Consider the following 12,916-nt stretch of genomic DNA (forward strand, 5'->3'; position numbering starts at 1 on the left):
TCTGGTTCTCGTTCTGGTTCTGCCATTCCCTTTCTTTGGGTTTATATATTTTTCTAACAGTTATTAAGTTTTTATCACGTTATTGTAAAGTAACATTTTTCACTTTGATTGTAAAAAGTATCTTTGATCTAAACCTTCTAATCCAACTAAGTATTCATTTTGACATGACTTCATCTCATAGATCTGATAACATTGTGACCTTTGTGATATTCAAAGTTCCTTTGTGATATTCAAAAATGCTTTGGTTTCAAGAGGTGTTACTTTTAATTCCTGTGATTTCTATAGTTTTATTTTCCAATTGTGTCCTCAGCTCATAATTTTGACTTTGATTTTGGCTTTGAATTATGTTTCTCGTTCACTGATAGTCTCCAGTTTTCTTTAATTTACCTGGTATTAGCAAAATTTCACACCTAGAATTATCACCAAAGTCAAATTAACCTCATCCTTTCTTTTCCAGATCCTTACTAAGATAGTTACTTTCAATGAAGGTGTGAGCCATTGTTTTTGGCTTCATTCAAAATCCTGTTTGTCTTGTTTGCTAAGCCTGCTTGACCAAGGCTATCTGCATTTTACAATCCTGCTCTTTGCAGCTGCTGTTAACCCTTTGTGGGATCTTTTCCTGTGTCCTCTCATGTTTCTCTCAGACCAGATATTGCCAGACTTCCATGTTTCAAATGACACATCTTTCCATATATCAATAACACGCTCACCCCTGATATCCCCCTTGTTTATGTAAACCTGCTGTAAATGGCGTCAGTGTGATGTCACGCCGGTGCCTGCTGAGTATTCAGTGATGGGAAAAAGTCCAGAGTGAGTGCTCACAAATGACATGTTAATGTGTTAAAATTAGGTTCCCTGTCCCCGCAGAGTGATTCGCACCCCTCCACCGGAGAGGGGAGGGTAGAAACTCTAAATCCCAATCACACCAGAGAGAATCGCATTTCCCGATTCTTCACGGATTTTGAGCTCGCGCTGCGTTCCTCACCGATGGTTACAGTGGGCTCAAAGTCACCCCCAATATATTTATTGAAAAATCGGCATGTTGGCTGGTAAAATTGATGATCCCTTGAGCTATTGGCCACGCATCCAGAAATCTCAAAACGCACATACTGCGAACGTTCATCTGCTTTTGACTGTCACAGTCAGTGTGACCACAATTTCCTGTTATTCGTCAATGAGGCTCCCTTTTAGCAGTGGTCACTTAGAAAATAGATTGTTCCTTAAAAGCGCAAAGTACCCACTTCCGGTGTGGACCATGGAGTAAGTGGTCACACACAAGGCAGCTCCTGCCCAAGGTTACAGAAAAGAGCTCTTTTTTAATCAATACGGGGTGGAATTTTGATGAAAAGACGTAGGTGAATGTTGGAGGGGTACTTTCCCCCAGGAATGGTATGTCTCTTGGTTACCAGACCCGGCAGAAACAGTAAAAGATTTGCCTGGATCTGCAGTAAAGACAAAAGCCTCTTCCAGCATGCAGGCGGGGGAAGGGCAAGCTTAAAGGCTTCAAGCTGACTTGAGGGCCTTTATTAAAGGTGAATTCTAGCAGCAGAGGGAACAACTGTGAAAAGATTTCACCAAGGCCATTGAAGAAGCGGGGACGAGGCTTCCGGTGGCGGCCATGGAGGAGTAGGTCGCGCATTCGGCAGCTCCCATCTGGAACGGACTCTAAGACCTTTTTCAGGAGTTTCCACAGACTTTTTGGGGCAGAACACTGCCAAAAGGATTCCCTCTCTGTGGGACTTCCGGTGACAGCTGTGCGTTGGAGGGCTCCCGTTCGGGAACGACATTGTCGGGGGTTAACGCCCGGTCTTAGGGCCAGCGAAGGCAGTGAAAGTTGGGAGACAGCACAAAGAAGGGAAATGTCGAAGACCGGCAAAAAAACGGCCGTGAAAAAAGCAGCTGAAAGTCAGTCATAGATTATCATAGAATTTACAGTGCAGAAGGAGGCCATGCGGCCCATCGAGTCTGCACCGGTTCGTGGGAAGAATACCCTACCCAAGGTCATCGATCAGCCGGGGAGTGAAACGGTCACTGCGGGGTCAGTAAAGAAAATGGAGGCTGGAGCGCTAGGGGAGGCCGCATTGCTTATGGCTGAAGAAATAACTAAGGTGATGGCCGTGGCATTCGAAAGGCAGTTTACAAAACATATGGAGGCAATGAGGAAGGAGATGGGGGCGATTTTGAAAGTGCTGGTGGAGGAGGCGATTACCCCGGTGAGGACGGCGGTGGCGAGCGCAGTGGCGGAGGTGCGGGAGCAAGGGGGGGGGGGCGCTGAAGGAAGTGGAAGAGACAATACTGCAGCACAGTGGTCAACTTACCTCGATGGGGAAGGAGATGCGGAAGGTGATGGAGATCAACAAGGATCTACGAGGCAAAATGGAAGACCTGGAAAACAGATCCAGGCGACAGAATTTGAGGATTGTGGGGCTGCCTGAAGGAGTTGAAGGACCGAGGCCGACTGAGTATTTTGCCGCGATGTTGGCGAAACTATTGGAGGAGGAGGAGGATCCCTCCGATATGAGCTGGATCGGGCACATCGGTCGTGGAGGCCTGTACCAAAGGCGAGTGAGCCGCCAAGAGTAGTGACTCTGTGCTTCTGTAGGTACAGTGTAAAGGAGAAGGCCCTGTGCTGGGCTAAGCAGAAGCAGGTGGTGCAGTGGGCTGGAGCTGGTATACGTGTATACCAGGACTTTACGGTGGAGCTGGCGAGGAGGCGGGCTGCCTTCAACCAGGTGAAGAGGGCATTGTACGCTAGCAGGGTGCAGTGTGGCATTGTATATCCAGCGAAGCTGAGGGTGACCTACAAGTTCAAGGACTTTTATTTCGGGACGGCAGAAGCAGTGGAGGAGTTTGCGAAGGCAGAAGGACTGTGGCAGAATTGAGAAATGGTCATGTACCAATGTAGTCTCATGACTGTATTTTTTTCGTTTTTGTTTCACTGCGTGCTGGTGTATGGGCTATAGGAGCCAACGTTGTGTATATTTGGACAAAGGAAGAAATGGGACTTTCAGTCGGAATGAGGACTCTTTGGGGTATAGGTGGATATGCGGGGTTTGTGTGCTAAAAGGGGACTTCTGGGTTTTTCCTGGGGCCGGGCAAGGGGGAAAGGGACCCGGGCGGGGGCCTCCACGCTGGCCGGTTTAAGCCGGCAGAACAGGGCCCGAGTGGTCTAGCCGGGGTGGAAGTTGGGGGGAAGGAACAGAGGTTGGGGGGGAGGAGTTTTACAAGAGGAAGTGGAGGGGGAGGAGTTAGGGAGGGGGAGTTTACAACTCTTGGGTGTCATTTACGGTACTCTTTTGGAGGTTGGATGGTATTGAGTGTTGTCGTGGGTGGGGGGGGGGGGGGGGTGGTGGGGGGGGACTCTATCGGTTAATGGTGGCCATGGGCGAATCCGGACTCCTTTTTCTTTTTAGCTTTTGTTTTTTTTTCTCCCACCGTGGGAGGGTTTGTTTTATTTGAGGCATATATTGACAGTTGGGTGGGGTGGTGGGAGGATGGCATCGTTGTTGATGTTAAGGTATTGACTTTGTATTTGTTACCGATTGTTGCCTGTTGGTGGGGTGTAAACTTTGAAGGAAAATGTGAAAATGGAGAATAAAAACATTAAAAAAAATAAAATTTAAAAAAAATATTTAAGCGCAAAGTACTCTTCATATGCAAATATTTGTAAGTAAAGTCATCATAGTCCCAGATGACTAGAAGCTGCTTTCCCATTTGAGGGGGAGAGCTGACTGGTGGTGTTTTAACCTGTGGCTCACAGTACCTCAGGCGAGTGGTAAGGTTGAGAAGGCAGGGCCTTCAGGAATAACCTCAGTCGGTACAGGAATTGAATCTGTGCCTCTCTCTGCATCACAAACCAGCTGTCCAGCCAACCGAACTAAACCAACCGGATTGCAATTAATCACTGTAATCCAATCAAGGAGGCCGCTCTTGTGGGTTAATTTGAGTTTGTGGTGCTTTTTTACCTGGTGTAAATGCAATGTCAAAAATACAGGCAGTGTTAAGTGAAGCAACACAGACTGGCACTGTCACACCAATTTGTTAGAAATTGTGAAGATTGAACATTTTCCAAGTAGATTTACGTTGTCATATAGCTTTATCTACAAAGCTAGGTCTGTCTTTACAGTGTTTCATGAAAATAAAAAAACAAGCACATTTCATGGATCAGCACTTCAGTTATGCCTGGCCATGGGAACAGAATCCCACTGCACTGCTAAAACTACGTAGTTCATGGCAAGAAATGTATCTGTTTGATTTGTTGAGGACTAAATTTTAATGTCAGGCTCTGGAAGGACGTTTTTTCTTTAAGACTATATGAATGTTTTCTAGGTTGATGTTTTAATACTTCACTTTTTACTGCTTACCAGTGTGAATTACTGTAGCTGTGAATAAACATATTTGATGTTTTACATGTTACAATAATTGTTTGGCATGGCTGACTTCCATATCCTAATGTGTTGAGAGACATACTGCGATTCCTGCTTATGATTCGGTCACAATAACAAGTTCAGTGGTTTTCGTGCCAGGCTATTCTAGATTGTGATGTGAACAGGTTTACAGGAAGCGCAGGTCTGCCGACATAAACAGATTCCTTCCATTGCACGCACAAAATATCTGCAGTGAGACCAAATTGGAAAAAAATAACCCCTTTAAAGAGGTGAATAAATATCTGTTAAAGGATTAAATTGAAAATTATGAGGATGGACACAATTACTCATTATTGTAAACACCTTGGGATGTTGAAACAATGTAAATGCAGTTATTATTGTTGTTGGTTAAGCACTGTGTGAAATGGAAGTGATCAGAGGTGTTGGGGGCGATTCTCCAAAATGGAGCCCAAGTGTTCGCGCCGCGCGTTTCACGACGGCGCGAACAGGGCCCGGATACGATCGATTCTGGCCCCCATAGGCCAACACGGTGTTGGAGCGGTTCACGCCGCGCCAACCCGCACATGCGCATTTGGGCTGCGCCAACCTGCGCATGCGCGGGGGACTTCTTCTTTGCGCCGGCCCCGACTCAACATGGGATGGGTGTTCGGGGCCGGCGGTGCCAGGAAGTAGGCCCGGGGGGGGGAGGGAGAGGCTGGCCCGCCGATCGGTGGGCCCCGATCGCAGGCCAGACCCCATCGCAGGGCCCCCCAGGTGAAGGAGCCCCCCTCCCCCCCCCCCCCCCCCATAGGCCGCCCCCCCCCCCCCCCGACCGTTCCCGCCATAGCGCCCAGGGTTGAACGGCGCCGGCGGGACTCTGTCGTATCGGCGCAGTCACTCGGCCCGTCCGGGCCGCAGAATCGGCAGCCCCAGCCGATTCCAACGGCCCGTGGCCGGCGCCATGCCAAACGCGCCGGCGCAAATGGCGCCGATTCTCCGCACCTCGGAGAACCGCGCGCCAGCATCAGGACGTCGTGGCACAGTCGCAGCGATTCTCCGGGCCGGCGCGGGGCTCGGAGAATCACCCCCGTTATGTGCGTTTTAAGGTTTAGCTACAATTCGGGGCGGGATTCCCTCTCCGCCAGCCCTGTTTTCTGGCGCGGCGCTCCCTCACTGGCAGCGGGATTCTCTGTTCCCGCAGACGGCCAATGGGGTTTCCCATTGTGGCCACCCCACCCGGGGGCGTGGGTGCGCTACCAGCGATGGTGCCCTCCATCCACAGACATTCAATCCCTCCACCACCATGCACAATGGCAGCAGTGTGTACCACCTACAGGATGCACTGCAGAAACTCAACGAGGCTCCTTAGACTGTACCTTCCAAACACACAACCACTATCATCTAGAAGGACAGGGGCAGCAGACAGGTGGCAAAACCACTACATGGAAGTTCCACTTCGAGCCACTCACCATCTTGATTTGGAAATATTTTGGCTTTCCTTCGCTGTTGTTGGATCAAATTCCTGCTGCTCCTTCTCTAACAGCACTGTGGGTATACTACATCAAGTGGATTTCAGCGGTGCAAGACAACAGGTCATCATCACCTTCTCGAAGGCAATTCGGGATGGACAATAAATGTTGACCCTGCCAGCGATGGCCGCATCCCGTGAATGAATAAAAAAACACTTGCCCAAATACCCCAGTATTCAAAGAGTTTTGATTCTCCATGGCAGGGCTTTGGTAAAACGAGTAAAACATTATTCAAATTTACATAATTATCTCCCTTTTTCTTCAACAGATTTGGGGAGGAACTGCTCAAACTGATGAAACGTTGTTGGCTACTCTTTGTGGAAACATTTCTCCTGGGCCTGTCATTGCACCAGCTAACATTGTGACAGTCAGGTTCCAGTCTACAGGCAGTGTAGGAAGTGGATTCTCAGCATCTTTCACCAACCGTACGTCTTTATTTTCAAAACCTTAAAATATTTATAACAAACGTATTTTGTATAGATTTTAGCATTGAAATTAATTTTCTGTTACTTCCAGAACATTTCTAAGCAAACCACGTGTTTTGAGCATTATTAATTCTTCCTTTCAGCTAGAATCAAGATCTTAGAAAATCTGACATAGTGACTGTAATATCTTCTGTATGAGCTACTCAGCTAGGCTCACTCCCCTGCCTTCTTCTGTAGATAATTATCCAATTCCCCTTTGAATGATTGAATCCACCTCCACTATACTCTCGAGCTGAGCATTCCAGATCCGCTCGCAGCATAAAAAAGATTTTCTTCATGTTGCAGTTTCTACTTTGCCAATCACCTTAAAACAGTATCCCCCAACTCTTGATTCTTCCATCTACTTTGTCCAGACCTCTCATGCTTTTGAGCATTTCTACCAAATCTCCTCTCAACCTTCTCTTCTACAGGAAATAGACCCAGTTTCTCCAATCTCTTGTTATTGTTGGGTCATCTTAGAATCTGTTGGGTGTCTTACGCGCAGCAAGAGATCTGGCTGGAGGCAAAGATCCTTTTGCAAAGTCTATATTTGCGTACTCAACTATAAACAGGTTTACATAGCACTAGGACAGAGATACTGCTTGTCTCTCAAATTCTCCTCATCCTCTTCTGTGTGACATCATTATCATAACATATAGCTTCTTAAGCACATGCTCAGTAGCTATTGTTGGAGTAATGTTCGAGTTAACCCTTTACACAATATATCCTTGAAACTGAAGTCTAAAAGTGTTGGTTGTCATCGACTTCTCAATATTAGTTAGTCTGTGGTGAGGGCAAGAGTGAGTAGTGGTCATGCACTTCTGCACAGAGGAGGGAATATTGGAGAAAGAGAGCCATCAGGCTGTTTCAGCATGTCAGCTTGCTCAGAGCACCACTGCTGGGCGCAAGAGGGGTCAGCTAGCTGTCGTCCCTCTCCCCTCACTGCTTGTCATCTGCAGGGTGATGTGTCACCCAAAGGTATCATGAAAACAAGCAATTCATACCCTTGCAAAGGGCGTGATTCAGCGATCGCGGGACTAAGTGTCCGTGGCATCGTGACGATGTAACGATTCTGGCCCAGCACAGCGTGGAGCGGTTCACGCCGCTCCAGCCATCCTGGCGGGGACTGGGGGTGGCGCCAACCCGCGCATGCACAGCGGCGAAGCACCAACTGACGCATGCGCGGTAGACTCACGGAAAGCTCCGGCCCCGACGCAACATGGCGCGGGGGTTCTGGGGCCAGAAGCGGGACAAAGTAGGCCTTGGGGGGGGGGGGGGGGGGGGGCGACCTGCCGATCGGTGAGCCCGATCGTGGGCCAGACCTCAACGGTGCCCCCCCCCCCCCCCCCCCCCCCCCCATGAAGGTGCGCTTTTCCCCACCCCACAGGCCACCCGCTGACCCTTCGCACAAAGTTCCCGCCGGCAGCGACCAGGGGTGAACAGCGCCGGCGGGACTCTGCCGTATCCGCGCGGTTGCTCGGCGGCCCGGTCGCGGACAGCGGCCTGCTACCGTGCCGCGCCAAACATGCCAGCGTAAATGAATCTCGGCACCTCGGAGAATCGTGCGCTGACATCGGGGCAGCATGGCGCATTTGCGCGATTCTCTGGCCCTGCGTGGGGCTGGGAGAATTGCGCCCAAAGATTCATCTGAAAATAATAGGGCCTATTTCTCTGAACAATTACACTGTATAAACTGAATTTTATCTCAACGTAGACATACTGAATCATTATATGAAACTGGATTATATGACAACATGTGTTTTCAAAACATTTTTTCAGGATGTGGAGCTAATTTCACTGCTTCTACAGGTCGTATTATGTCACCCAACTATCCTTACAATTATGACTCAAACTTGAACTGTGAATACCTCATCGATACTTCTAGTCAGCTGCTCGTAATCTTACAATTTGAGACATTTGATGTCGAAGGTATGATTTAAAATGATTTGGTGATAATTATCCTTACGCCCTTGGGACAGAAATTGAAAGTGTAATTAGTGAGAGAGCAATCACCATGTGAAAAATATATTTTCCCGTTGCACACTAATTGGCATCAGTTACAGGCTGTTGCTGCTTGTAGTTATTCCTGCCAGGAAATCTTCTGTCATGCTATGTCACGCTTGTCTGTTTTGAGCCACCCTCCCACATCACATTCGCTTACAGTGACATTTGTTTACAGTGGCGCCTGGGTACACCCCTTTAGTTTCACCAAGGGGGTAAGATAATTTCTCAATTGTAGGGCAGCACGGTGGCACAATGGTTAGCACTGCTGCCTCATGGCACCAAGGTCCCAGGTTCGATCCCGGCCCTGGGTCACTGTCCGTGTGGAGTTTGCACATTCTTCCCGTGTTTGAGTGGGTTTCGCCCCCACAACACAAAGATGTGCAGGGTAAGTGGATTGGCCACACTAAATTGCCCCTTAATTGGAAAAATGAATTGAGTACTCCAAATTTATTTTAAAAAAAAGATAATTTCTCAATTGTTCCACAAAACTGCCTCAGGGGATTGAACATTTTAATGGTGATTGCAACTTGGGGACTATGAAAGGCAAACATTTATTGAAAAGGATTTCAACGGTGCAATCAAACAAAATCTGAATCTGGGCAGATATCACTTTTAGCCACCCCTGTGTTTCCCAAGCTGATAGCCTAGTGCTGTCGTCCTTGGCTATGGGCCAAGATTCACATTTGATCAAGTTTTGTAATTTTATGTAAAGTAATCTTTGCAACATTAGCAAGTTCTCTGAAGCATTGCTGGTGGTGAGCTGGAGGTGATGTATTTGAATATATTGGAGGTGTTTCAACAAAGTGAGATAGAAATAAGTGTAATTAGCTATAACATGGGAAGCACATGGGACTAATATATTATGTGGCATTGCTCATGATAAATTGAGACAGTGTGTTTTCTGGTCCTGACGGTTTGTGCCGTGCTGGTGTTGCTAGGTTTGTGCCTTTCCTCTTTCTGTCTCTGTCATATTTCATACTTTATGTTGGGTGTTTTACGTCTGCCCTCAGAGCAACTTGGTCCCATCCCTTCTTTTTAATTTTTTTTTCCCAATTAGAGGGCAATTTAGCGTAGCCAATCCACCTACCCAGCACAATTTCGGGGTGTGGGGGTGTGACCCACACAGACACAGGGAGAATGTGCAAAATCCACATGGACAATGACCCGGGGCTGGGTTAGAACCCAGGTCCCCGGTACCGTGAGGCAGCAGTGTTAAGCACTGCACCACTATGTCGCCCTGGTCCCATCCCTTCATAATTTAAAATAACAGTATCAAATCATTGTATTACATCCTCTGTCCTATCAAAAACAGCCAGTATTACTCCAGGAGTTACCCCAGATGTAAGAAATTGTCACTGGGCAGCATGTTATGGGGGTATGGGGCATGGAGTACTTGGGCAGTTTAGAGAGGAGGGCCAGGGGCCTGTACTGGTGGGATTTAGAGAGCAGATGGTTTGGAAGAAAAGGGGTATTCTCTTCAGTTGGGGGGGGGGGGGGCTTGGTGCGTGATGGGCATCCCTAAAGATAGTACCTTTTAAAAGGTTTGTGAAAGAATTATAATAATTATAATAATCTAATCTTTTATTATTGCCACACGTAGGCTTACATTAACACTGCAATGAAGTTACTGTGAAAAGCCCCTAGTTGCCATACTCCGGCGCCTGTTCGGGTACACAGAGGGAGAATTCAGAATGTCTAATTCACCTAACAAGCAGGTCTTTTGTGACTTTATGGGAGGAAACCGGAACACGCGGAGGAAACCCATGCAGACATGGGGAGAACATGCAGACTCCATCCAGACAGTGACACGAGCAGGAAATGAACCTGGGACCCTGGCACTGTGAATCAACGTGCTAACCACTGTGCTACCGTGTGCAACCCCTCCTAATTGCCCCTGCCAACTGTCTAATAGTGTGGGCAGCATATTATCAGGGATTTAAGAAATAATGGAGAGTGCTCCCTCAATTTTCTGGTCTATATTCTCAGTAGGTGTCATGGCAGAAGCATGTGTCTGTAGGCTTGGAGGACATTGAACAGCCCTACACCTGCAGATATGTTTCAGTGGAATCCTGAAGATTATGGGGGATGGTTTCCCACCATTCCCATTATCACTGCAGTCGCCACAATCCTTGCCCTGTCTGATTGGCAGATTGCTTGAGCAACCATCTAATGTGTAAATTGAAGGTTTGTGTGGTAGGTACTGGCCATTTTACAACAAAACTGAGAGTAGCATGAGCAAAGCACTCCCTCCGTAGGATAAATTGACAGTTCACCTTGGATATACGTTTTTCTGACCCAGAGCCGAGAGGCCAATCTGGAGCACTCATTCCTGCCCGTCAGCCGAACACTAATAGGCTTGTCCTCCAAGGGACTGGGCAGCTTGTGGGGATTAATGAACAGGCTGTAGATGGAGCTGGTTGGAATCCACAGTGTAGGAAAAATGACTTCATCGTCCACCCCAATGAAAAAGGCTCATCAGACGATAAAATTATAAAGAGACTTCTGAAAGCTTAGTTTGTATGCACATTGATGTCACAGCAAAGAAGATAAAGAACCAAACTGCGAGGCAGCCAGATTCACATACGGACTCAGATTTCGTTCTCTAGGATTCAAACTCAGAAACATAAAGAGCCCATCTGAAACATTGCAAAATAGATTGCATTGTTGGCTATTCAATGGAGCAATGGCTGTAAAATTCTATATTGTATTGCAGCAACACAGAAAGGACAGTCATTTCATTGTTCAAATACTTGCAGAGCAGTAAGTAAAGTCGAGTACTTGGCCTCATCTTCAAGACTTCAAGTGCATTATTATGCATCATAATCAGAATTCCAGAAGTCTATCGCCAAACCAGCAGCGAATTCAACTCGGAGTCTATTCTTGGCTTGATGTCTGGCTTGTTGACCAAAACCTCTCACCACTTCAGCAGTCACATTATCCTGGAACTGCTTTTGCAATGTTCCAAGAAAGTATAGCAAAGGCCTTTATTCATGGGGAAAATAAGAACATAAAATCTATGAACGGGAACAGACCATATGGCCCCCTCTGAACCGTTCCATCATTTACTAAAATCATGGATGCTCTTCTACCTCAGTTTTACTTTCCCACCTGGTCCCTTTGATATCCTTAGGTGGTGGTGGGGGTTGCACTTCTGAGACCCTTGGACGTTGGTTTGGAAGTGAGGTGCTGCGGCAAAGTTTGTAGAAAACCTCCAAGCATGACGTCTTCCATAGGCAGATGTTTGCCATTTCCTGACTTGCTTCTTTCGATTGCAGTCCCATGCGTGAAAACAATGGCTGTCAGTTCTTCAGCCTTATCTCACCTCAATTTTGTTCTGTTCTCTTTTTTGTGCCATACATCTCAGTGACGCTCTCACAGAAACCATTAGATTGCTAGTGCTTCTTTCAGGCACTGGCATCTACTCAGCCGCCCACCATCCGCAATTGGTTGGCAATTCCAGATTGTTAATTGGGCACCTCCCGGAAGATTGAACCAGCAATTCTGCTACTGTGGTGGTCAGGCTCACAATCGAGGGTGCGAGGAGTCCCCCTGCAGACCATTCGGAGAACTCCTGGAGGCCCACGTGTTTCCACTTCAGGCCCAAATGCTGGAGATTGCGAGGGAAGCCAGGAGGTCTATTTTGGCTCCATATGCGTAGGCCCCTGAAGAAGGCCCATATGGATAATGTAGCAAAGAAGGCAGGGACTCTCACTCTTGAAACTTATCCTTTGAGGACATGGCACTTTGTGTGCCTGAGTCAGACAAACTCCCAAAGAGCTTCTGGAGTTTTGTCCTTTCAGAAGCAGTGGGCACGATTGAACATCCTCGTTGCGCTGGACTCAGTGGTGTGATGAGGCTGTTAAATCCCACGAGGTTTACGACATTCGGGACACCTCACAAGATCTAACGAGATCTTGTGAGACGTCGCAATCTGGACCTTGCCCTCATTGGGCGGGATTCAGATTTACATATTTCTTACATATGTCTACACCAGAGTATCCCAAGGCCCACGCCTGGGGTACCTTGCCGTGGCATTGTTTAGCGCTGGTTTCCACAATTATGGACCAGGTGTAATAGCACATGGGTGGCTCCCAGGTGATAAAAGGCCCCCGGGTCAGCTCTGGGAAGGGTGGTACCCTGCCACTCCCAATCCAATTTGGGCACCTTGGCACTGCCAGCCTGGCACTCTGACAGTGCCACCCTGGCAGTGCCCATGCCCACCTGGCAGTGCCACCTGGGCACTCGAGCAGTGCCAGGGTTACATTTCCAGGGTGGCAGGGGCATTGCCAGAGTGCCAAGCTGGGAGTGCCAAGGTGGCAGTGTGCCAGGTTGTCCTGGGGAATGGGCCCAGGGTTGCCCTGTCCTTATGAGGTGGGTTGACGGGGGGGGGGGGGCTCAAAGACCCCCCTGACTGATAAGTTGAAGCATTTAGGGGATCCGGAGACCTCGGTGGGGTTTGAGAGATCTGAGAGGCATTTAAAGATGGCACACTGATGAAGTGAGGTAAGAGTGGCCTTGACAGGGTGTTCCCAAAAAACAAAGTTCTGTTTGA

At 48.0% G+C, this 12,916-nt stretch overlaps 1 protein-coding gene across 1 annotated transcript in view; it reads left to right on the forward strand.

The window, feature by feature from the left end:
* Nucleotides 1-12,916, forward strand: part of cubn (cubilin (intrinsic factor-cobalamin receptor)) — a 604,171-nt gene that overhangs the window by 466,920 nt on the left and 124,335 nt on the right. The window contains exons 48-49 of the mRNA XM_072510233.1: nucleotides 6,165-6,321; nucleotides 8,140-8,289. Coding sequence (XP_072366334.1) covers nucleotides 6,165-6,321; nucleotides 8,140-8,289 — 307 coding nt within the window. The remainder of the gene's footprint in view (nucleotides 1-6,164; nucleotides 6,322-8,139; nucleotides 8,290-12,916) is intronic.

Source organism: Scyliorhinus torazame, chromosome 6, assembly GCF_047496885.1.
Source record: "Scyliorhinus torazame isolate Kashiwa2021f chromosome 6, sScyTor2.1, whole genome shotgun sequence".
NCBI lineage: Eukaryota > Metazoa > Chordata > Chondrichthyes > Carcharhiniformes > Scyliorhinidae > Scyliorhinus > Scyliorhinus torazame.